The 26,400-nt window shown below is 46.1% G+C and overlaps 1 protein-coding gene across 1 annotated transcript in view; it reads right to left on the reverse strand.

Annotated features, from left to right (window-relative positions):
- filip1l (filamin A interacting protein 1-like) overlaps positions 1-26,050 on the reverse strand; it is a 58,387-nt gene extending 32,337 nt beyond the window's left edge. The window contains exons 1-4 of the mRNA XM_062380906.1: positions 25,700-26,050; positions 5,973-6,291; positions 5,372-5,545; positions 5,097-5,275 (exon numbers count right to left, since the gene is read on the reverse strand). Coding sequence (XP_062236890.1) covers positions 5,097-5,275; positions 5,372-5,545; positions 5,973-6,281 — 662 coding nt within the window. The 5' untranslated portion in view covers positions 6,282-6,291; positions 25,700-26,050. The remainder of the gene's footprint in view (positions 1-5,096; positions 5,276-5,371; positions 5,546-5,972; positions 6,292-25,699) is intronic.
- Between the last annotated feature and the right edge of the window lie 350 nt (positions 26,051-26,400).

Consider the following 26,400-nt stretch of genomic DNA (forward strand, 5'->3'; position numbering starts at 1 on the left):
CCACAGCAAACTCACAACTGTAGGAACTTCCTCGTAATTTTTTGCGCAAAAGAATATAGTGAGTAATAAAATGAAGAAAATTATTATTCAGTGTTTTCGTGGGAAAGGACGAACAGCTAATTGAAGTGAGTCACGGGATGTTGCTGAAACGAAATGACGTCCAACGCTCGGAGGCATCTGACTTTAATCATGATCATACGCGTTAGGGTGCCAAGTAGATCAGGATCAACTCCAGGGTATATCACGTTTATTCATTTTATACTCAGATTTGATGGCTAAATATACGTTGTTTGGTTTAAGTTGTAGTTTGAATTATTCTCCTTTTTATGTGGTTGTTACTTCCACCAAGGAGGTTTGTTGTTTCCAACCATGTCTCTTTTTTTGTTTGTTTGTTTGTAGGCAAGATTTCACAAAAACATCAAAACCAATTGCCAGGGACTTTGGTGGAACAATGCAGTCTGGGTAATTTTCCTTTCGAGAATTCTTCGGGCATTTTCATCATAGATTTCCCTGGAAGTAATACATGGATCTTGATGATAAAAATTATGACATCATATCTATGAGTCTGTGAAAGGTGCTGAAAGTGTTGGGCCTTGGTGGAGGTGCACACACGACAAAGTGCCTTTCTAGTTCCTCCTCGGATTAACACATTTAAATGGTTTTACTGCAACTGTGTGTAATATTGCACAAACTCATTTTTTCTTCTACTCTATTCTTGCTTGTGCTTTTACCTCTGGGCCTGTTTGTGTCTTTTCGGGACCAAACTCTCTCTTTGTTTGACTCTTTACTCAGCGCCTCTCAGCAAGTGAACCCTGTCCAGGGAAACACGGAGGGAATGTTGTAACAAGATGACCGACCGTCTCTCCGGCTGGCATCGTGTTACGGAGGATCCTTTCACAGCCAGTAAGGAACAGATGCAACTATCAAGAGCGTCCAAATCCACAAATCACATTTTTCTATTAAGCAAAAAAAGTCAGCCTGTCCTCCGCTGGTCATAAGGATCCAGTTCTGAGCACTTTTCACCTTTTAATAATCCGTTTTTTCTGTTTGTGATTTTGTGCGGCTGCTTTTGCGAGGTGCTGCTGCCAAATATGAACACTCACTCTATTAAAGACCTAATGAAAAGCCCAAACTTAGTGGCAGCAAGTAAGAATTCCAACTTTAAAAAAAACTGGCCTCTGTAACATTAGACACTTTGCTTTCCCTTCTCCCTGTGGTATAGGCTGATCCCAGAGCAGCTGGCTGGGTAAACACGAGGTTACATCATAAGGGGTTCTGGTATTCAGAGGTCAAGTTGCGTGCCGTCATGCTGCAGATGTCAGCGTTGTGAGGTTCTGTAAAGATGGAAGGATGAATTGGAAGTTTGATTCCGGGCTTGTGTCAACACACGGGGTTCAATGCAGCCGATGATGTATCGTAACAATAAGGGTTTTTGTTTGTTTTTACGCTTTGCATGAAACCAAAGGAAACAGGTGGTCCCGACGTTTTCTCCCTGCCCCTCAGTTCCATACAAAAGATGAAAAAGGCCTCTGTGTGTGTGTATGTCTGCGAGCTGAAGTCATGTTTAAAGGAACATCTGTGGATGGTTAGGATGTCGCTCTCGCTCTCACACCCCTGCTGCTCCGGCAGTGCCCGCCGCACGATGAGGTCACCGCTCGTGATCGACGATTAATCAGAGAGGAACCGGGGTTCATCAATCCCCGAACCCCTGCCTGGATTTACATGCTCTTCCAGGGAGGAGGTCAGGCACGGAATATGGTGGAAATAAGAGGCCTGAGCGTGTGTGTGTGTGTGTGTGTGTGTGTGTGTGTGTGTGTGTGATCTCGAGATATAAAAGAAAAGAAAACGGTTTTCTCCGCTTCCAAACTTTCAGCTTTCCAGGCCCCAGAGAACGGAAATGATTACATGCGGCTAAAATGCATCACACAGAGCAGCCCGCTCTCAAAACACCGAGCGCTGCTTCGGCTCTCCCTCAAACAAGCGATAAGTGGCTTTTCCTTTTCGGAGTCGAAGCTTATTGGGCTTTGCAGGTTTTTTTTTCCTCCTCGCGCTCTGTGATAATGTTTTGGAAAGAGAGCGCGGAGCAGAACAGAAGCCGCTGAACAAACTCTGGGTTTTGTGCTCGGGCGAAGGACGAAAATGTCGTTTACTTAAGCTCCTCTGGGATTCTCCCTTTCTCCCGGCCCGCGGCTGGTTGATGACATGTCTGCCTCAAGATCTTTAGAGGATCAGTGGACTGTTATACGACAGAAATATATCTTCTCCCCGTCTTGTTAAAACCTGCTCGACATCAGCTCCTGATGTTTTGACAGCAGAGTACATCCCAGGTTATATGCTCACCGTATTTTCTATAAAAACCTCAAACTCACAAAAGTGACATGACTGCTGCCCGGGCTCTGTTCGAAGGTAGCACCACCTCCAAAGCTCACTTATTAACACCTTGTTATGCGTGGTGTGCATTAGCTGTTAGAATGTCAAATTGTGGTTTTGCAGTTGGTAATGTGCAGATTGGTACTTTTGGGTTGAGTCCCTGAAACGTCAAGAAACAATCCCGCTCTTTAATCCCCATAAAACCACAAATTGGTTACATCAACTAATCGGCTTCCCCCGACTCTGGTCTGTCTGGTAGGAATTTGAAAGTTTCGAGCTTTACCACACCAGGTTGTCTTCCTTTTTAAAAACACACATATACTCTTTGGCCATGGTAGTGCAACTGCAGTATGATCTGTACCGTTTAAGACATTTCCCTAAATTATATCCATGCAAAGTGTTTTTCAAACAATCCCATTTGTTTTTGTATAGCCGGTTTTCAAATATCCCAATTTGTCTCATAGGGCTTAAGAAGGTGAAACGTCCTCTGCCCTCTACCCTCAGTAAAACACAAGCTAAATCCAGAAATAAAAATCCGAACTGAAAAACATCAAAATAATAATAAATATCCGAGTGAAAACTTCTGAGACACGATTTTTACACCCAAAGTAGCAGCAACAGCTGAAGTTTAAGAAACAAATGCATCTCAGGTCCTTATTTGTGAGCCAAAAGAAGGAGCTGAGCCTTATAGCATGATTTATAATTATCCATATGGCGGCACTGAAAAACTGTAATGTCTCATGTGAGGATTGTCTGGACCAACAAGTCAGGGAGGGAATGAGGTAAGAGGACACAGCCGAACGCACACGTTTACCTAACAACTCCACACACGCTCGAACCCACGACGGAGTCCTCAGCTACATACACAACGTTGCGTTTCAACCTCTGGAGACGGATGACAACAGCAGATGTTCAACACCGACTCCTTGCACAGGACTGTGAACTTCTGGCATCTTGTTAAACACCCGCCGTGATTGATGCTTCTGAGAGCCATTAGGTTGGTTTATTCTTTTTGTTCTTGTTTCTTCCTCTCAGTCTAAAAAATCCTTCGCCTTTTCTCACGCGGTAATTAGCTCGGCCCTGGACGTGGGGCCTATTTTTCATGGCAGCCTGTCCTTCCTGACATGCCCGGGGACGGAAGGCAGGCCGCCGTCCCGCCACGTTCCCGGTCCAACTCAAACACGCCGCGTTGCGGATAAAGCGCAGTGATGTGATTGTCCCGGATAGGTCACAGGGCGACGTCCAGCTCTGTTTCCTCTCTGAGATAAACTGCTGAGGGTGCGCTCGACTTGAGCGTCTGTGTAAGAACATGTGATGTTACTGAGGAAGCCGAGGAAGCTCTGTGTGACACTCAGCTGGGAACGTTGAACGCCCATTTGTATGAATTCAACCCAGGCTCCTGTAGCTGCAACAGCGTTTCATGGATTGCGTTTTTTCTTTATTGGAAGCGTCATCCCCCCCCCCCCTCCCGCAGTAATCTGAAATAGTTGTCTCCTACTCCGGGACACTCGGAGCAAAATGCCTCCTAACGTGACACAGATGGACTTACAGCTGGGATGAGGCCCTTAGCACAGCACACTCGAAGCAGCTTGGTTGTATTTCATTGCACTTGATGGCATAAGTGTGAGGATTTAGGCCGTCGAGCTCAGATGAAGATGTAGCCTCCCCGCCAGCAGCTTGGTGAGGCTGCACTTAGGCGTACAGTTAAATACTATATGCTCACAATGAACATCTCGGCCGTGGCTAAAAGTCTGAGCCTGGGTAGAGCTACGAATCCAAGCGACCCTAATAAATTCCTAAGAACTCGCATTTGTTTAGAGAATCCCCACATCATAACACATTATGCAACCGCAGCATAAACAGTCTGATTTTCAAGTGTCCCCTCATCACGAGCCGCTGCCTCCGAGCTTCCGTGCCAGGGACATGCAGACTCACTGTAGCCGTGTATGAGTTTTCCAGGGTTCTGGTTTTTCACTCTGGTTCCCTGAATATCCTCAGCGCTGCCATCAAGCCGAGCTGTAGGATGTAAATCTGATCTGTGTATTGCGGCTCGGACCCTAAATTCTGTTGACAAAGTTCTGCATCGTCTCCAGAGAGAGAAGGAAACTCTGGGTTTTGCTCAAGAGTAATAAAGGACAGATTCCAAGTCAAGTTAAAAAACAATGATCGACCTCCCTAGGGTTGATTTTCTAATGCAAACCTGAAGATAAGTTAGATTTAATGCTAACATTACACAGGTTTAGGAGCAGGACCACTCTTTTACAAGCTGAAAACTGCTCTTGAGCAAGTCAATCTGGTCTCAGCATTAATTCAGCGTTCCCCCTACATCCTCAATCAAGGTCAAGGGAAAAGCCAAAATGATTTAAACTATTCAAAGGGCCCCTTAAACTTTGAGAGACATGCTGACATTTACTCGTAAAACAACCTGATTGGTGAGGAGATGACGGATATCTCTAAAATATCAGTTAGAATAAAGTCTGGACCCAATTCTCTGGATTTTATCTGTAGGTCATGTCTGAAAACGGCTGAAAACACCTGAAAACTCATACATCTTAATAATATCTCCTTCACATGGAAGCAGTGGTATTATTTAAATGCAGAATTTGCTGTTTGTGAGGACAACAGGTCTGCAAGGCTTGGAATTGTCATGTGATGGGAGCCTGACGAATCAGCCAAGGCTAAGTTGTAACCTAAGGTTGTGAGTGTCTACGTCTTAGTACACCGACCTCTCGCGCTCCTGCTCCAGCAGGTTGGTGAACTCGTCGCTCTTCTTCATGAACTCGCCGTGGTTCCTCTTCTCGTCGTCCAGCTTGTACAGGGCCTGTTTGTGCGACTGCTCCACCATCAGCAGCTGCTCCAGCATCCGCCGGTGCGTCTCCCTCTGCTTCTCCACCAGCTTATCCAGCTGTGGACGGAGGAGGCAGAGGGAACCTCAGTCATTGGTCGGGGGTGTCATTTCTGAGGCCTAATACTTTAGTAAGAAATTAAACATTGGTGTTACCTCAACCATGGGCCTCTCGTAGATGTCCTCCTGGAAGTCGTCCGCCTTGCCCTGGATGGCGTCTCTCTGCAGAGCCTGCAGGACCTTCTGCGGTGTGACAAAGCCATATTTGGCCTCCAGCAGGTCCAGGTCGATTTTCTCCGCCTTCAGGACTGTGATCACCTCGTCTCTGGCCTGCAGTTGGAGAGAATTGGCGGATTTGGTTAGATTCAACTCGACAAACTTTAAATAATCAGTTTGAACCTCCAGTGCTTTGAAAACAATAGATCTTTCTGTTTCTTTGTTTTCACCGTTGAGCCAATTTGACACACTATCATTTGTCTTAAAGAAAAGCTGCAGACTTTATATTAAGGCAGACGTTGCCTTGTTGATATCATGCAACCCCTCCTCCGGGAGATTATTGGATGCCGAATGACAGGAAGTTGTCTCAGCTGTTGGCCGTCCATGAACACAGGCTTTTATTCTGCTGATCCACAGTGTCTGACTACATGTCTGACTGGGGTCAGTGCCCATGTCTGCAGGCCTGAGGGCTGCTGTCTCGGCAAAAATGTTCTCAGGGCCACGTCCATGTTTACTCCATGCATCATTTCCACAGTTTTACCTGTAGCTCTCCCTCCAGCAGGCTCAGCAGAAAGACCAGGTCGTCCCGGGAGAGGTCCCTGCCCTTCTCCCTGCGACCGGCCTTCGTGGCACCGCTGCTGCTGCTGCCGCTCCCGCCGGAGCTGGTGCTGTTTTTGGCCGTCTTGTGGTTCCGCTGGATGGTGCCGGTGTCATCCGGCGGCTCGCGGTACCGGCTGCGGCGCTCGGCCCTTCCAGAGGGCTCCTCGCGTTCGGCAGATCGCTTGCGCGTGTCCGCCTGCACCAGCTTGGCCTTGGTTATGTCCTCCAGACTGTTGCTGCGGGATCGCATGGTCTTTTACCTGTTGATAGAACCAAAGAGGAAAAGATGAGATGATCTTTTTTCTGCATCATGTGTCTTCTGTGTTACATTATGTATCTTCCCAAACAGAAAACAGAACAGGACTACATAAAGTCCAAAATGCGAATGCACTCCCTTGACTTTGAAATACTTACAAGAAGAAAATACGCAGATGCTTTTACTCTGTCAAATATAATCTATCCTTGAAGTTTAGTGCATTCCAGGAGTAACTTAGTGACTGATGAAATGTTTTATTTACATTTGTCTGGCCAGAGCATTTATACATTAGTGGGAATGAATGCCAGTATCACTCTACCGGCCCCAGCTTGATGTCCTACATATCCTGGACATTCCGTGCACAGACTCTGGATACTAGAAAATAAATCAATACTGTATTAAACAAGAACAGGGCGCATCAACAACAGGAGAAGACTCTGGCAAGAGAGCGTGTTTGCAAGCCTGAACATATTCGCTACACCTGCAGTTCCACATTTGTCATCCGTCCAGCTCAGCAGCACCGTGTCGTCATTGCCCCTCCATATTATTAAATAGTATCTCGGGGTAATAGAGTCATCATCATCATCACGTCCAACCGTCAGCCACAACGCGCCATTATGCCACAGATTCTCTGACGTGCCAGAACACATGTAAATCCCGGAGCTTCAGCGCCGGCTCAACAAATTACCCAAAAAGCTGCTGACCATTATTCACGGCTGATGAATTCCACCAGAACGTGAACTTTTTTTTCTGAGAAAGGCAGCCAATCAGTGTGCCAGAGGACTAAGGCAGTTGGGCCTATCCACCTACCCACTTTGCCTGTTTTACAGATGTTGATTGGTGGTCTGATGTGTTTGGGCCGGGAGACCGATCGGAAAAAACGGGGCAACATCGGGCATACAGGACTTAGCGAGCGATGAATCAAACGCACTGTGTCTACCTACCAGGGTCTGTTTGGAGTACACACTGTGTCTTTGTGACATCTGGTTTATGAATGGGCCATTCAGTGACTCACTGACTTCGATCAAAGTATGATAAATAGATAAACGCTGTAAGCTGTGAGAGAACTGTAAGCTCCTCTGCCAGGTCATTTATTACTTTTTTTTCGGCATTATGTTGGACTAAATAAATACATCCAAAAAGGCCGAGCAGAAACAAAAGCATGCTGGGACTCATTTCTGAGCGTTTGATGTAAGAGGGAACACTCTGCCCACAGGCATGACATCATGATCCATCCAGCTCGACTCACATTGAAATGTTTCCAGCGAGCCGAGCTCCCGAGCTGCGGTTCCAGCTGAAGACGCTCTTTCACAACAACGCGCTCGCTTTTTGTTTGGCCATTTGTAACTTGGCAACGCGAAAAAATAATGATGTCAATTTTAATCACGCGCTCCCGACAATAAACACCTTCCTGCTTGCTTTTCTGTCATTCACACGGACCAGTGAGATATTCTTTTAATGGTTTGGAGAAGAGTTGATTAAATTGTATTTACTTGGATGAAAAGCAAAGGAAGGAAAAATCTGTGAAGTTAAGTCATTGGATTTTGTAATAACTCAAACAGCCAATGAATAGTGTAAATACATAAATGGGAGTAAAATGAATATACAGAGAAAGATATAAAAATTGGTTTCCCATTTCTTTTTCCATGTGCCAACTAATGTAACTAACTAGTATAAATGAATGGCAGAACTTGAACTTTAAATTTTAACTACTGAACAATTTTTTTATGCTATTATACTTATTATGTACTCGTTATTTAGCAGATTATAAAATGTATGTACAAAAAAATAAGAAATGCATAGAAAAAATATCCAACGGTACTATGTAGTTGAAATGTATGTTATGTATCATTAAAATTGCAGCTTGTATATCAATGCATCAGTAATAATCAATCAAATAAATTGAATTTGTTGCTGATATTACATCTGTATAAATACATTAGTCTAATATGGGACGCAGGCCTTTTATTTTTGAGTATTTTTACACTATGGTGTTGCTATTTTTAATTTAATATGCTGGTTAAACCTAAATGATCGTAAAACACATCAAATCTCCACCATGACCACATAGAAATCTTTTTGTTTATAACTTCTGCTGCTGCCAATATACAATGATGGTATTTTTCTGTGTGTGTGCTTAGTGTCCTTCCAAGAAAAAAAGGAAAACAGAATTAAAATTGTCAGAAAAAAATCATTTCAGCATCAGGCCATGGCTTGCCACTGAGACATTAATGAAAATCCCACCACGGGCTCCAATCGCAGCTTCAGAAACGACCAGTCGGAGGCTCCCGGAGTGTGTGTCCAGCCTGTGTGTGTGTGTGTGTGTGCGGCCCGTCTGACAGCTATGTGTAAGAAAGATGGCTGGGTGATTGCATTGTGAACACTCGAGGCACGGCGCCACATGATTCAGGGCTGAGGTAATTCCCTGCCGTCTAACACAGACTCCACATCGACTTACTCAGAGATCTGGGCTACAGGGCGATAGACAGAGCTGCTCTGAATGTATGTGTGTGTGTGTGTGTTTGTACAGATATAGGCAACGTGCAAACCTACAGGACTATCTGTGTTTGTGTAACCTTACCCAGAGCATCGTTAGAATGTGGTCGATCAACTCACACCGACACAAACGTGCATTTAAGCTGGAGGTTTCAGATTCGGGCTGAGATTGCGCAAACAAGTCCGAGGGTCCCAGACGTGTAACGCGGCCCCGCTGGGATTCCTACATGTGCAAGTATCACGTATCTGCAGAATCTCCGAGATGGATCAGAAATACATCACGTAGTTCACAAAAAGGTTCACCGGGGGGGCAGGAAAAATCGTTTCACATTGGATTCGACGTGTCTCCGAATCAGTCCTTTACTGTCGTGGCGGGAGTTGAGTGAGAAGGTTTTGTAACCAGAAAGGCCCGGCGCGTCCGGTGAGTGATGGGCCCGATGTTTCTTAACTGGGTTATTTGTTGCTCCAACTGGAAACTTGGAGCAAAACTGGAAACACTTGGAATGTCCAAAAAGAGCCGTCCAGGAATGAGCTGATTTGTGTTTGCAGAGGTGAAAATAATTTGTTGAACTGTGGTCACGCTATTCAAAACACACTTTTAAAGATTTGAATGAGACCTGTAAAGCACTTAATGCGCTTAAATGATTTGACAAACATAATGAGCCTTGTATATCAAGCTCATTGATTTAAATCCAAAATAAACTTTTCCTTTTAAATGTGACAAAAACAAGATTTAAACTAAATCTGATGATCCAATTTGATACGATACAACTCCCACTAATCCCATTTCCCTTTGTTATCATCCCAGCATCTGCTGTCAGTTTCACACTAACACAGTCCAAGTCTAAATAGAGACAGGGTGTAAATAGACGTTTGGAGACAGTGGCGCTAAATGAAAGCGCGGCATAGGTTTGTAAATTTCCTCTCGGGCCTTTCTCCCCTGGAAGAGGCAAAAAAACAGTGGCTCTAAATATGTTGTGTTGAAATCTTGTGTTCGCTCATATTTTCACCATGACCGCATTGTGCTGTTTTTCTTGTCAGCTCGGAGAGGAGGGTGAAAACATGACCGCCAAACCACGACGCGTAATTAGCCAGCATCTGTAACGCGAGACCTCGGATTACAACGTCGAAGCCCATTTTTTGTCGGATGAAATATCTGAATCTGTCACCGGTGAGGGAACGGATATTTGATTTAATATGTCTCAGGCAAAGAGATCCTTCTACTTGGACAACAAATATGTCAGAGTCCTGGCGCAATCTGACAGTGTCGTGTTTGTACCTGTGCGGGTGACGTCATCACGAATACACAATGACAGCATGAACGAACAGGTGTGCGACATGTGTGAAACTGCCCAGAGAGACGACTGAGCCGAGCTTTGTCCTCCGACTAATCCTCCGGTTTGAATACGGCACAGTCTTTTTTCATTTGCCCCCGGGATCGTTGCCACGAGGTGATGTTGGGATCAACAGGTGCTCAGATCCTATGCAACGGACTTGGCAGCTCAAGTTTGGTTTTGACAGCGAAGGCAACAAAAGGATTCATTCAAGCACAAGCCTGTGACTTTGTATGTCAAGTTTTGCAAACGTGAATATAGGGATGTGTTACACGTGCTAATTAGCCATTATCTCATCTGAGGTTCACGAGTAACATGGATATTTTCTCTAAATTTCTGTCGTACGATTTCTCGAACCTTGAGAAACAGAAAGTGGAAGTTATCCTAAACAAGAGTGAAGTGAGAGTCGTCGTAAAGGTTAAGGACAAACTCTAATGTGAAGATAAAACCAACACATCACCAAAGTACTCACAGTGCAGCCTGACGGTAACATGTGTGGTTGTTGATGCTGCGGCACGAACGACTAACATTTATCTATCACCATAGTCGGTAGGATTCATCCTTTGTGCACCGTGAACATCTGTACAAACTTTCGTGACAGTCCCTGCAACAACCCCTCAGCTAGCACGGTTTGAAATTAGCCATACAAATGCAAAAAAAGAGTTTGCTTATTCATTCAGGAGCCCCACTTCCCTCCCCTCCTCCCCCCGCCCCCCCCTCCCTCGGCCCTTCCATTACCTCGTGCTCTCATCAAGCCGGCGAGGACAATGTCTGACGCCAAAAGCAAAGCTGTTACTGGAAACACTTGGCACTTTGGACGAGTCTAGCCGGGACCACCGAGGTTTCTCCGACTATAGCTACCAGGTCAAAAGGCTCATTCATTCAAAGGTTTTACGCGATGAACTCACTCAGCCCACCAGCCACTCGCTAACTCATAAAGCCCATGAAGTCCGTCCATAATGGCCTTTGGGTAATTTTATCACACATCTGAACACTTAGGAAAGCGATTAGGCTTATTATTTCAGGACTTTAAGACTGTGAACCTTTTCTATGAGTGTGTTTGGACTCAGGATTCTAAACTGGAACAGCAACTTCTCCCCTCGCACACCAGTAACACGCTCTCTGGGACACGAGGATCTTTTTCGAATGAACACAAGGATGGGCTTTGAGTGATGACTTCACTTCTCATGTGCGCTGGGAGTAAAGCGGAGGGAGGGCCGTTAAAAGCGGGAGGGTGAAAGGTGAGGAAACAGGTGTGCCACTAAAACTATACCTCTCCACTCCTTGCACATGCACACACACACACACGCACAGTCGCACACACACATGCAAACACGCACATGCGCACACAGCGACAGTTTGGCAATGCGAGCAGCAACCCGCAGACACACGCACAGGACACATGCGCACATGCACACAACCGCCGCAGCGCAGGCACACACAAATCAGGGCGTGGATTCCTGCAGCCTGACATCACGCCGCTGTCAGGATGATTGAGGGGAAGAGAAATGCAGATCAAAGGGGAGCAGGGAAAGGGAAGAGAGGGGAGGGAACGATGTTGAGGAGGATCTGCCGGTCGTCTGCAGTGGACACATGAAATCTTCTCTTACAGTAAATGCAACATTTTTCATCCTGTGCAAGATGCCATTCGGAAAAACACTTTCCAATGGGGGGTAGCTGGTATTCAGAAGGAGACAAATCTAGTTTAAAATGCTCATTTTGATTCCAGCGTGCGTTGGCTGAGAGCAAACTGGGAGCAGCAGGAGGGGGAAGTCTGATCCACGCATAATCCGATCGGACGGCACACGCTCCCTCACAAAGTGCTGGTCAGTGTGTGATGAATGCGAAGAGGCAATCCGCGTAAGGGACTGTGAAATCAAACATCCCATCCTGGCGTCCGGACGGTATTTATCGTCATTGTGTCTGTCGTTTTTCTGGCACCGAGGAGTTCAGAACCAGGTTGACTTTGCATCAGTGCCTCACGTGCACATTCGACCAGTTCATCGTGAAATCGGTTGTTTCGACTGTTAATCTTTCCTGCCTGCTGATTAATGTTATAGCCACTTTGTCATCCGTGCACATCGTTCACAACCCCCGAACTAGACAACAGGAGCGCACAAGGTCCTCTTGGATTGAAACAAGCTTTATAGCTAGGGCCACCCTGTGATTCTCAGCTACACGTGGGTGCTAGTTGAAGGTTTCAAGCCGTTTTCGATACCACACAGCGTCTGAGAAAAGCCTGCACCCCTTCTGAATCCACTGGACAAAGATTTCTATTTGGACCCACATGAAATTGCACAAACGAACACAGAGAAATCATAACAGCCGAGAGTGAAGAGTTAAAAAACAAAAGACAACAATAACAGAGAGGGAAATCAGCGATGAACGAACTTAGGGAAGAAGAGGAGGCCAGAAACCCCTGAAATGCCAAACCACCACCTTTCCTTTTCGGCTCAGTGGGAGGTTTGGATTTATCTGGCCGAGCAACGTGAGAACATCTTGAAATGAGCTTGATAAGAATATCAGAGAGTTTGTGTTGTTTTTGGCGCTGGAGGCGTCAGTTTTGCGTTTAGCTGTATAACAGTTGTTTGGGGTTTTCAGAACCCATGAATATAACTGTGTTGCCATGATATGCAGACGGATACACTGTGTGTAAATGGGTCAGTGATAGCATTAAGAGACAGTTAATATGTGGCTCTAGAGAGCTTGAGGAAGGCTTTAGAAGGATGCTTGTGTCTCCCCGTGAGAATGTAAAAAATAATAGTTTCATCTTGTATTTAAAGGGTTTTTAAACATATCCAATGCATCAGTGGAGCTAACAGCCCCCAGAGAATGACAGTGAGAGAGCTGCATGCTGTGCTGCAGGGGTTTCCGTCATCGAGACCCAAAAAAACAAAACAGAAAGATACAGCGAAATGTGTATAAACATTGCGAGGGTAGCCTAGCAGCATTCCCGCCCCATGGTTGAACGAGGTGCCATAAAGCTGTCGGGGTTGTTTCCTGCGAGCATTAGCGCCGCTGGACCGTAAAGCAACGAGAGAAGTGGTCTGGGAATTCCTCCGCACTGAAGTCGTCCACGGCTCGGGGGGGTGAAGGGGCCGCGATTCCTGCAAAATGGGCTGCGGAGGACAAACGGAGATGTTCCCCCACCACGTACAGGTCTCCCTGTTACTTCAGGCTGCAGGATGGATGTCAGGGACTCGCTGCCCGCTGTTAAAAAGGCTTTTTCCTGCACATTCTTTCTCTCTTTCTGCTCCATGATGCAATCCCGGGAAATCTTTGGCAATGGCCAGAAACCTCTTAAGAGTGTCAGCTTTGCACAATTACCCTGCAAGGATCCTAGACGGCAACGGTCAAGCTCCACTTTGCATTTGATGAACCTCTCTGGTGTCTCCCGAATGCAGAAACACTGAATTTACTTTGAAATACTGAGTCCATAATGCACAGTGGAAGGGCATCAGTTTTTTCACCAGAGGGCGCTATGTCGCTTTAAAACCTTCAATGTTCATGACTCTCTTAAAGTGAGTCAAAGTTTCTATGTGCAAAAAACAAAATGATTGCCCTTATATGTGAAGTGGCAGCAACACAGAGGTGAATTTACATCTTAAAATTTATATTTTAAGGCAAATAGGTCTAGAATCGATGGATATGCAGAAGTCTACTGGAAACAAGACGTCTCTACTTCCATTTTCAGTCCATGTGCACTGATGATTTCAAGTTTCCACATTAGTCTTGTGTACGTTTTGAACAGGAGCCGTAATTACCCCAAATCCTGCTCATGCATATACATGCACATGTCCAACACGGAGAAGGTTTCCACTCGCATGTGAGAACAAGCATGATTCTGCGCACACGTTTTTTATTTTTTTATTTTATTGGTTTTCTCTCCTGTTTAAATCCTAAATCTAGAGATTGAGGGGTTTTATTAGTCAGACACTAACATCATTGACAACCCATTAAGCCGAAATGCTGTTGTGGTTTTCCAAACGTTTGCAGCTCTAATGTCTCCGAGACAAATGTGTGATTTTGAGCAACATAAATCAAAGTGTGTGTGTGTGTGGGGGGGTGGGGGGGAAGACAAGTATGGCGTTAAACTCAGGTTGAGATGTTAAAACCTCTGGAGGAGGACGAGCAACTTTAACGCATTCCGAGCCAAAACAAACCAATCACTGTGTTTATGACCAGAACAAGACGTTAAGCTGCTGGGGACAATGGACGTGATGTGTCATCGCCCCCCCCTCTGCCAGGATTAGGGTTGGAGGAGTTCGCAGTCTGGGGTGAGAGGCCAAGTCCGAAGTTCGACCATGAAACGAGGCCAAGCGTACGGGCACGTAGCCTCCTGAATGTGCCAATGCATGCACGCACACACACACAGACACACACAGAGAGAAGCACACGCACACACAAACACACGCGTGCTGTCTGGTTGTTTGTCTGCTATTGTGCAGGAGCGTTGCCATGAGGATGTCTTTCTCATGATCTCATGGCTGGCTCCGAATGCTGCATTTTACTGTGTGTGTGTGTGTGTGTGTGTGTTTGTGTGTGTTTGTGTCAAGGTCCTCACAATCACCAAGGTCAACCTGGTGAAAACAAACACTGCTGCAGTTCCGGCGGCCTCTCCAGCAGGACTGGCTGGGACCAACTGATATGTTTTAATGGGACCAGTCGTGCTGTTATGATTCATGAACCTCTCTCCCCAAGCGCTGCTCTTTGGAGCCACACAGCTCGACTCTAAGTTTAGCCCGATGTCGGCCTCGTTCTGAACACCCCCAGTGTCTTTAATATCTAGTATCGGCTGTCTCGCCGGCTGCAGGTGCTCCACGCTCCGTGTCGGGGGGGGGGGGAGTTTGGCCAGTTGAATGTCAGGCCAAACTGAGAGGTCGTCCAGTTCAACCGCCGAAACTAGTCAATATTTCATACGGTGAGTAATCACCTGACCCGGCAGTCTGCTTCAGAGCTTGATTTACAGCCAGCGTTTGAATGGAATGTGGCCGTGCGGTTTTGCAGAAATGCAATGTGTCTTCATCGCAAACACGAGCCCTGACCGAACCCTGCATTCTGTGGTTAATCGGCTTCTTCTGAGGTGTCAGGGTCCACGGTGCAGATGCAAAATCCCACATGGTTAAATTGGTTTGGCCCTGATTTGGCCCCTGTCATCCAGCCAACGTACCACGTGGAATAATGACCCGATCCCGTTTGCCGGATGTGGACCACAAGTGAGCCGTAGCAAGACCACATGTCAACCGAAGGTGCCAAAGGTGACCTCTTGCTTTATGTCTCATGCACTCACCAAGCAAATCTTCTCTGTGGGATTTTGTGTTAACCTGCTGACAAAGAAAACAACCAACAGAAGAAACGAAAGGGGCCCGAAGACATAACCTTTTTGATTATTCCTAGAAGAAATATCCACTATCTGTACTCAGAGTAAACAGAAAATAAGTTGTATCTTTTATGCAGGGTAGAGGGAAAACCTCTGAGACCAGATAAAATGAAGCAACGCACAAACTTCACAGTCAAATTCTCCTCTTGATTAACAACCATCTATCGGAACATTTCAAAAGCATCATCTGATCCCCATGTCCCTCCTGCCACCCCCCGCCCCCCCCTCTCCAGGGGCCCCGTGTGCCCAGCGTGACGGGACACATCCAGACAGATCGGATGGAAGGAAGGTGCGAATAGCTGAAATGGACGCTCACCGCAACCAGGCCACCGGGGAAGTAGACAGATCACCTGTACAAGCCCCGACAGAGTCCACACTGTAATCCTCTCTGCTGGATCCCAGACACTGATGACCACATCCAGACTAAACCGGCGAAATCGTCTCACTTAAAGCAAGGCCATCATTTTTTTGTGCTGTCGTGCAACTTCAATCACACTTATGAGAACTGGTTCCCACCTATAACAATATCAATCGTACTATAGGTATTTACAGGCCATGAATGGCCCTTGTGGACCTTTTCATTGCAATGTCTGGATTTGGAGGTGTTTTGGAGCAGTTCTGTGCAACATTCTAGATGTTTTTCTGCAGGAATAATGAGCAGATTCATATATTAATATCACAGTGAACCCAACAGGTACAATATAGCATCAGGAAAGGGGTTGTCACACCCTCTTGTTGGGCATTTACGGGTATTAGATAAGAACTCTTACTTTTTTCTTTTTAAAGACAAATTGTGTCCTAGACAAACTATAATTCGTCTTAATATTATTTGTGATTTTAACCTTGTCTTGTTTTCAAGTGTCATTTAGAGGCCTCACCTTTGAAGAAACCTTTGCTCGGTTCGGCCAGCAGAGGGCAGCACTTTTTTATTTTTGGAGCTTTTGGACTCTGAGTGATGCTGCTCAGCTTCATCAGCAAGCAGGTTAGGGTGGCTACATACAGTATGTAGGGGTGGGGGGGGGGGGGGGGTATAACAGCTATTTTAGTTGGTAGGAAATAGTACAGTGGCAAATAAGTACAAAACATAAGAAAGAAATGTAACAAATTTGACCCTTGAAGTAGAAAAACGAATTTTCAATTCATACAATTAAAAACAGGATGGAAGTGTTTAAGACTTTCTTGTTTTGATACAAAATAAGATGCTGTGGTGTTCCAGTCTTTTGTGGTGTAGTTTATTGTGTTGCTTCAAGGAACCGGATGTTTACGGTGTGTTTTGAGATCATTTTACTCCACAATCAAAAGGGAGTTATCATTTTTTATCTCATATCGCTTTAACAGATACTTTGGTTTCAATGAAAACAATGCCTGTCCCATTTTGTGCAGCAGACCCGCTGCTTGGAGGTAACCTGAGATTTGAGGCCTCCGACTGAGGCCTGACAGCAGATTAGAAAGTCATAGGGATCATCAGCTGGTGAGTTTGTCTGTAGTAATTGTGTCTGTGGTCAAAGAAGCCACGTAGACATGTTCATCCATCACGAGGAGCTGCGAGTTCACCACTGACCTAGACGAGTAGCAATAATCTTTTCACTCATGTTTCCTAGACAGTGTCCGGAGAAAGAGATGGATGGGAAAAAAGCTGAAGATGATTGTCACTCATCCACCGGAGCTTTCCCGGTCCGTTCGTCCATTTGTGTAGTGACAGTAGTGGATTACAGGGTCAAAGATTCCATCAGCCGGTCCACATGCTGTCACTTTGCCCGAAGCGCACACAAACACACATTCACACACACACACACACACACACACATCCTGACGTTTACAGAAGGAATAACTCAGATGAAGTGGTTTTAGTTCAGTCGTACTGTTACTACATATAGGACGTACTTAAAATGGATTGTGAGAATGTGAGAAATTCATTAAAAGTCGAAATCTTGAAAAGTCCTGCGACGACTCATCACAAACAAGATCTCCCCAGTCTCACCATCGTGATATTAAACGCTTTGGCAATTTAACTCTGAGATTATTCACGATGCCGCCGAAGAGCTTTGTTCAGTTCGGCTCTGATCAAATGAGCAGAGCTTCAAAGTGAGAGCAGTGGAGTCTGCTGGAAACATGCACTGGCTTCTGTGGTTTCTCTTTGTCAAGAAGACTAAATGGATTTGAAGCATTAATCTTTACGTTCTGATGAGCTTCTTTTATACTTGGGTATTTGGCGTAATATTGTTGATATCCAGATATTCTATTTAGTTGCCTGTGAAGTATGTAATTGGAAGGCATTGTGTCCACAGGTTGTCCGTCCATATGTCTCCTTCTTCTGAACACGATATCTCTAAAACAATTCAGATTTCAGTGATCAAAGGTCAAGGTCACAGTGACCTCATGGGTCTAGATTCTATTCTTTTTTACATGATGCCTGATATAAATCAATTTATGAATAAAACAACCAAATACGAACCTTTACTATCCTAAAATTGTTCCTGTTATTTTCAAATGTTATTATCATGTTTCTATAAACCCCCCCCCCCCCCCCCCCCCTTTTTTTGTGTGTGCCTGTAATCCAAACTGTCCAGCGGCCAACAAGCCCCACGCTAAAATTAGTGGTCATCCAATCCCCTGCACTGTAGAGGAGATGAGGTGCCGAGTGGCGTTGGACCACGTCCTGCTGAGGGATCGTACCGTGGTCTGCTACATTTATGCTTCTGCTGCCAAGGTTTTATTTATCAAGTGCTCGGTCTAAATCATGGAGCGGTGCCGGCCTGTAATTGAGATGCATTCGTCCTATATTCCAAAGAGATCGAGATTTAAAGGACCGGAATGGGGAAATATACTTTATCAGTTTTGTGTGTGTGTCCTCACAGCCACATTTATGTATGAGGAATTAAAGAGTCAAATATGATTAATGGGTCTGAAGGATCTGATGTTTGTGCAGCTTATTACATCGTTGTTGAACAAGTTATGTTTGCTTTGCAGTCACAACTTCTTTGAATATCCCTGGAGGACATGTTTGTGTACACCTGCTCAAATCCTACTATCTGAATTAGTTTGCAGATATCCCATAATATCGCTCTTTGTGGATACAACTCCCATATTCAACTTAAGAAATATATCATACATGCTAAGAAAGTAAACTCTGCTTCCTTCCATCGTTCCCAGTTCACAAGACACCTCCTCAATAAGCTGTCCGACTCACAGCTCGGGCTCCTAACAAGTCTAATATTGAATTAACTAAATAATAAATTATGTTAAACTATTTGGGGTCACAGGGCCTTTGGATTGGATTCTGTTTTTGGGCCACTTGGGGAAAGTGGAATCAATCCATAAAACCCGTTGCTGACGAGATAACAGTTGCTGTAGCTGTAGCTCTTTACACATCCAGTAGTTACGGAGCAACATTGTTATGCATTTGTCGTCATGTATCCCGTCGACAGATTAACGTAAATCCAATATTTGTTTGATATTTTTAGCTCCGGTCTGGTCTCCACCCACCACAGAAGCAAATATTTGGCTCTTTATGCCGCCCACTGGCCTCTACATCTACCAATCAAAACAATGGGCTGAGAGGCACTGCAGAGTTGGGAGATTTCCTGCCGGTTCATCACCACAGCAGCCTCAATATTGATTAACTACCTTAAGAGAGCCTCAATACTTTATTTTGTGATTAACGCTGTTGATCGAAAACCCTGTTGAAGACTGTAAGCTTCACAATCCAACCTAATCGGAGTGGAATAGGAAATGCTATTAAAGTATTGGTGTGGGGGCATCACACTAATGCACAGGAGACAGAGTGTGTCTCAGTATAACCCCCCCCCCCCCCCCCATATGCAATTCTCTGGCCCTTTCTTCAGCTTTCTTAATATTCAGCTGCTGTGCTGCTTCCCAAACAGCAGACCAGCGTTTCTCCCTGCGCTGAGTCATGTTTCCTGTGCTTCAATTGTACGAGCAGTGCTGTGATTCTGTTGCATTGTTCGGTACCACGTTTGCAGTGTGAGTCATCGCTGCGGGATCAGGTGAGGAATACGTTTTTCCCACAGGTAGCCGCTTCAGAGTGAATTTGGTTTGGATGAGTTTGACGGTTGACTCTTTATGTCTCGGTCCCTGGTGCCAAAAAAAATGCTGAAGAGAGGACGCAAGGTTGTTTCCATTTGAAAAGAGGAACCACCTCAAGCTGCACCTCGTCTCATTGTGGCTTTGGCCCCCTGCGCTGCCTATGAGTCATAGCGGGCCTCATCCCATGCTGACTGCAGCAGCCCTGACAAACAAACTCTGTACAGATGGAACCCGTTTAAAGACAAATGTGTCATCCAGCAAATTAAAGCGTCATTCCTCACCGCCGTAGCACTCCTGTCCTTTCCACCTCTGCGCTCTCCCTTCCCTTGAAGAGGGGACGATGGGAAATGTTTGTGGGTCGTCAGAAAATAGCCCGATAATTGACCCTGTCGTTGAGAAATGCAAAAGCCACGCAAAGTCCCCGAGCCACGCTAAGCTGGTCTCAACCTCGGCCGAGTCCACTCCTATAGCAACGGCAAACAGAAGGGGGAAACAATAGGCGCTCGCTGTGTTTCTGTTTCTGCGGCACATATTTAGCACCAGTGTGGCTTCATCCAATCATGTTACATATGCGGAGAATTTCACAACCGAGGCCCAGTCCCCCGCTGAGGACACAATGCAGGATTAGCTGTGGGACGAGAGCTGGTTCAGGTTGGCATGACAGGGAACTATGTAAAGGGCTCGTTTACATAATGTGTGGCTACATGTGAAGCTAAGCTGCAGCCGTGGAGAACAAGCTGCCCTTTGCCTGGGTTCAAATTGATTCAACTTGTACCGTGAGATTCCATTTAATTCTCAAAATCGAATTGACTTGACCACAACTTTATACTATTTTCATGCTTTCTCTTGCATGTAGAGACAAACCCCAGCGCACATGGTCAGCTGTCCGCGTGCAGAGCGCCGGGCAGCTGCGGACGTCGTTATCTCCGCATGACCGTGACAGTTTATTGCCGCGTCATGGAAAGCACTAGTGCCGTCACACAGCTCGCAGTGGAATCTGACTTCAGAGGACTCTCGTGGTATAATTAACAGGGGTACTAAATAACGTAAAGGTTGTGTCACGAAAAAGGACAGCCAGGGTTAAAACATCTTTTCGGGTGAATTGTTCCAATAGCAAGTTGTGTCTTAATCTTTATATTAAAATCACGTTAAGAAAGTGGTACTTTTTTTATAGTCTGCAGAAGTTTGAGTTGTTATCCTTTGAATTTATTTTCATTGGCACTTTTAAGCTAAATGAGTGGGCAATTTGCACTTTGGTGGAGGAGCCAGGGATCAAACCACTGACCCTCTGGCTCCATCTTCTGAGCCACGGCCACAAGTCACTTTCTCCAGCCCCTCTCCACGAGATAAATCTGTATCACGTTGTCCTTTTTTTCCCAGGACCTTGAGTCGCTCCTTTAAATTTGACTCTCACCCTTTTCTTTTGTCTTTCTCATCACACCCCATGGTGTCAGCCTCCTGTCAAGAGTGTTGATTTTGAGAAGAACAGATTCTCCAGATTGACCAAATCTATTCCTTTGAGATCTCAAAAAAAAGGGATGTGAGTTGTCCGATCAATAAGTAAAAGTAAACCTCAAAGCCACTTCATTGATTTGTGCGGCTGTGCAGCTTTCTTTCAATCCCACCACGTCGAGTTTTCACACATGAGCTATCGTCCCCCGCTGATTGTTTGTAATGCAGCGCATGCAGCCATCCATCACTAATGCCCCGTGGTGCGCTGACGCAGCACGGGGCATTACTCACTTTTACACTTCCACAGAGATGAGCAGTCCATTGCAGCAAATCACACTGTAACCTCGGCCCAGCCACTGGCTTCAACATATGCGTGTGAATTATTTACGCACCCCGAGTCGAGCTGTTGCGCTATGGATGCACCTGGGGGGGGGGGGAGTGCCTGCCAGAGGACTAAGTCGGCAATAACATGCAATGTAAAGATAATGGAACGACCGTCCCCAGTGTGTTTTATCAACCGAGACATTAAAGTGTGATGTCCTTAGCAAACAGGTTGAGCTGACGATGTATTTTTGGAAACCGTACTCCTCTCCGCACTTCAAAATAAAGCGCTACTAGCCGTCCTCCCTTGTCCATTTTTATCGCCATCTGTCCCCGAGCCCCTTCTGTTTGTATGTCCTCACTTGCTCATATGGGAACAGCCTCTGCAAAAGCACCCCTCCAGCTGATCTGTCAGTGCCCGGCCCCGCCGGACAAACTGATCTGGGCCGACTTATTTTGACTCCACTTGGCAGCAGAGGGCCGCAGGTCAGGCAGCGAGAGATAGCGAGAGAGGCTAATGTTGGACAACACTGCAGTTTCTCCCCCCCCCACTCGGTATATATAGTGCTCTTTTCCCAGAGCTCCGAGGGGCTGGTATTCTGTGTGAGAAACAGGACCCCGCGATAGAAACAAGCCAACGCTCCATGTGTCCGTCGGTCCCCAGTCTTCTTGGACTGGTCGACCCCACTTCAACGCTACGACCAGACCAATCAACACCGAAGTCAGCCGAGCAAACAAGGGTTTGGTTCGTTACTGACCTCCTGTCAAAGGCTGTGTCCCAACTCTGGGGCTAGCTAGACTAGACTGTTCCATTTCGAAAAAGGCTCCTTCAAAAGCGTCCTTGCATCCCCGAGCTACGAAGGCTCTTACAGGGGAAGGGGACACAAATCACACAAATCCTCCACAGGATAGAACCGAAGGTAGCAGCCTCTGAATTGTGACACAGTTAAAGAAGCCACAATTTGGATAATAAAGGATAAACATTGCGCCCTTAGCAAGACATGACAACATCGAGCACACTCAGGTTCCAATTGTACCTCTTCATTTATTTAAATATATCTAGAGGGTCTTTTGAAGAAGGCTGACGTCCTTTCTCGCCACGTCAAAAGTTTATGGTTTTGGTAAATGGTTTTGTATTTATATAGCGCTTTTCTAATCTTGATGACCACTCAAAGGGCTTTACAGTACAGTTTTACATTCACCCATTCACACACACATTCATACAGCGCATCTATTTGCAGCACTTTATTAGTCTATGGGGGGGCCATTCAGGGTTCAGCATCTTGCCCAAGGACACTTCGGCATGCAGATGGGTCAGACTGGGGATCGAACTGCCGACCTTCAGGTTGGAGGTCGACCTCTCTACCCCTCAGCCATAGGCTTCTTCCTTGGGTGATGCCCCATCCCTTCACAAAATAAATCATTTGATGGTATCTGCATTATCAAGTTCGTATTAGAAAACAAACACAAAACAAATTTAAACTGAACCAGAAAAGTATATGATTCTGATCCAGTTTGAGCTATTGAAGTAACCTGCACATCTTTTGGAATATGCGTTGAGTGATAGAATATTAATTCATTGATGGATGCTTCATTTTTTGGCCGAGCTCAAAAGGCAAATTACACAGCGTCTGCTCCTCGTCCTTGAAAAGCCTCAGCCCCTGTCTTTCTTTCAAATGATTCGCAAAGTCCAGCTACGCCCAATCGTAAAACAATATTAGCTCTGGATAGTTTGATGATAGCTGAATGGAAATGAGACCATCCGTTTTAAATGTACAAAACAGTAAAAACGCCATGTGCGATTTAATGCTTGGGGAGAGACAGCCCAGGAATCCTTATTAACCTCGAACTGAGTTGCTTTACTTTATTGATTCCTGCGGGGAAATGCAATTCCTCTCAGCACGAGCGTCTTAGGTGTCGGGCTCAAGGACACATCAGCAGGCTGCCAAAAGCCACCGCATGTCCGACATGGCGGAATGACAGTTACGACCCATGAACTTATCACCGTGCGTCCCCTCCTGTTGTGGGACTGGGTGATGAGTCCAGATTCTCATAGGGTGGAAATATGAGAACAATAACTTGTGGGAAAAGCCGGTCAGGGGAATTCGGTGGTGTTGTGCCGCCGGTGCTCCTCCAGCGATTAACTCACCGGATAAATACTTGAAACTGTAAAGTCCAGCTTCAAGTCAAACTCGCACGTGAAATGCTCTCCCTAGTAATGATGAATCAAACACCTTCCATAAAGCCTCCGAGCCAGTTCGTCTAATCCGAGCTCCAGCTGGCGGAGCTCAAGGTGCCTTAGTGTGTGTCTGTCTGTGTGTGTGTGTGAGTGTGTGAATGTGTTTGTGTTTTAATGATCTCTGGCCCAGTACCCTCAAACTGTCAATCACACTGAGAGACAAGGAGTTCGCAGGAAGATGCAGCGGTTTCATTTGTCAGAGTGTCTGACTGCGACCTCACGACATTGGCTGGATACTGTTTGTCCCCATGTTTCATTTGATTGATATTGAGGCATGAAGAAATGAAACTATCGATCAGTGAGTTATTGCTTCTTTATATTTGACCAGCCAAAATAAAAATGAAACCCAGATCTCTACAAAATACAAAAAGATGAAGTAGCAAAAGTCATTTTCATTCTTATCGTAGTCGTAACTGGAAAAAGAAAATAATACGTGCAGTTAAATTAGATTTCATGTTAAGGATTAGAAATATGAAGAGCATTCCCATCATCCTTTGGGTTAGGGTTAGGGTTAGACAATGCAACCCAACGAGGGAGTCACACCCCACTTCCACTTCAACTGACGCTCCCAACACACCGAATTCCCCCTTAACTTGCCGATCCACAGATTACCGGCAGCAGAAGGCCGTGGCTCTGCGCCACAGCTACTGTACTTGCTTAAACAGATTAGCCTGTCACTTCTCGTCACGCGCCAAATCCCGAGCCTTTTAAAGCTGCATCTGGAGGCACTAAGGGGTCCTTCTGTCAGCACAAATATTTACTCCCAGGGGGAAGGCGTGTGGGAGTCCCGGAGGAATGCCGCTCCACCTGCTGATCGCTTTATGTGTGTTGCAATTTCTGTAATGTCAGAGGCAACTATAGGCGACTACTTCCCAAAACCAAGGGCGACATCTTCAGCTTACAAAAGGCCCAAACTCTAAAATATCTCTTTCCTAGTGGAGAGAAAAGTAAAATTGTCTTCCAGCCATAAATGCAATTGTAGACTTTCTTTCTCATAATCTTTGAGAAACCGCAAACCATTATCCTTTGCCGATGGTCTTTGATAGCCATGCTAATCCTTTTCTCGGTAATATCTCTCCATGCTGACCGCCGCATACCGACACCTCATCAGACCGCACAGGCCAGCGCAGGACATCCCGCCTGAGCACGTGATAATAGCTCTGGTATTTTCTCTTTTTTTAAATCGTACTGTAAAATGATAACGTCTGAGTTTGGTGGTGGAACTCCGCTCAAGCGAAAAGGCTCTATAGGCCTGACCTTTGACTGTTGTCTCTCGCTCTCCCACTCCTTCCAGTACCAAACTGAGACATGAGTAACTCGACCCCCCCACCGGCCCTCCCCTCCAATGCACGCCCTCCCTGCACTGTATGACACCGCCGTGGGTTCTCATGGACACGCTGCCCTTTGGAAATTCCCCGAGCTGCGGCCAATGAGAACCCCTGGGTAGCACCGGCGTCCACCCTTATCGCCGCAGCTTTGACGTCGCGGGGAAACTGACGTATTGACCACCTCATCGCCAAATTGTAATTTACTGCAAATAAAAGAGAATCGAACCTGTGTCGTCGGGGAAATCAAACAGTTTAGCTGTTTTGACTCCTGGCTAAATAAATTCAATCCAATTAGATCAAATTAAGATCATTCCCCGTGGACCCCCCCACCCCAGAGCCTCCGGTAGCCTCCTCTCTAATCTCTGTGTCTGTTTTATTAGCTCTAATCTTCCTGAAAAGCCGCCACAACGGAGATTAGGTCCCACTCTCTGTGTCCTGCAAATCCACTCAACTCAGACATGTCCTCGCGTCTGTGATTTAAGCTTCTGTGCATAGTGATGAGCTGTGGCTCTGCAGGAATTACAGAAATATCTCAACTTTTCCTAATGTATAAAAAAGCATGTACAGTGTTTAAAATAGACATCAGTTGATTTAAAGAAAAGACTTGGCAATTGCCGAGGATTTCAGTATTTTGTGATTCCTGCATTTACCAGACAGGTGAGACCCCAACATGGCACAGGCATGCAACCTTTCACATGTGCATATTGCCTCTAAATGAGAATGATGAACATTGCATCTGTCAGCTTCTGACCCACACACACACACAGGCACACAAACAGACACACACACGCAGCCTGTCCAAGCTCCAGCCTTACCTCTTGCAGCAAAGCTTTAGCCCCCTGTGCTGTAGTGCCACTGCAGTGCCACTGGCTGTTCCTTCAGCCTGCCGGCTCGGATGAGGCTTTATCCTCAGTGTGATTAGTTTCTCTCTCCTCCACCGACGGTGAGCGTCCCTGTGTCTCGCGGCGCCGTCGCGTCCTCAGCTGGCCTCTCCTACAATCCAGGTGGTGAAGAGGAGCGTCTCCTGACAGGCTGAAGGAGCTGCTGCTGCTGCTGCTGCTCCTCCTGTATGTGTGTGTGTGTGTGTGTGTGTGTGTGTGATGAGGATGTCTGTGGCTGGGGACTGTGAAGACAGACAGTGTGTGTGTGGGAGTGAGTGAGTGTGTGTGTGTGGGAGTGTGTGTGTGTGTGTGTGTGTGTGTGTGTGTGTGTGTGTGTGAGAGAGAGAGGGAGAGAGAGGATAGGGGGTGAGGCAGGACCTGCCATGCAGATATCAGCTCTGTTGCAGTTAAATTTAAACCACCCTCTCTCCTGACACCTTGAGCCAAGACTGCCCACCCTCTACACACACACACACACACACACACACACACACACACACACACACACACTCACAAACACACACCCAAACAGGGCTCTGACGGTACCATATGGCACTCGATAGAGGACTGAGCCCTGGAGAGTGTGTGACTGTCCCTGAAGAGAGATAGAGTGAGTGGCTGGTGGGGTGGGGGGG

This window comes from Platichthys flesus, chromosome 22, assembly GCF_949316205.1.
Source record: "Platichthys flesus chromosome 22, fPlaFle2.1, whole genome shotgun sequence".
Taxonomy (NCBI): Eukaryota; Metazoa; Chordata; class Actinopteri; order Pleuronectiformes; family Pleuronectidae; genus Platichthys; species Platichthys flesus.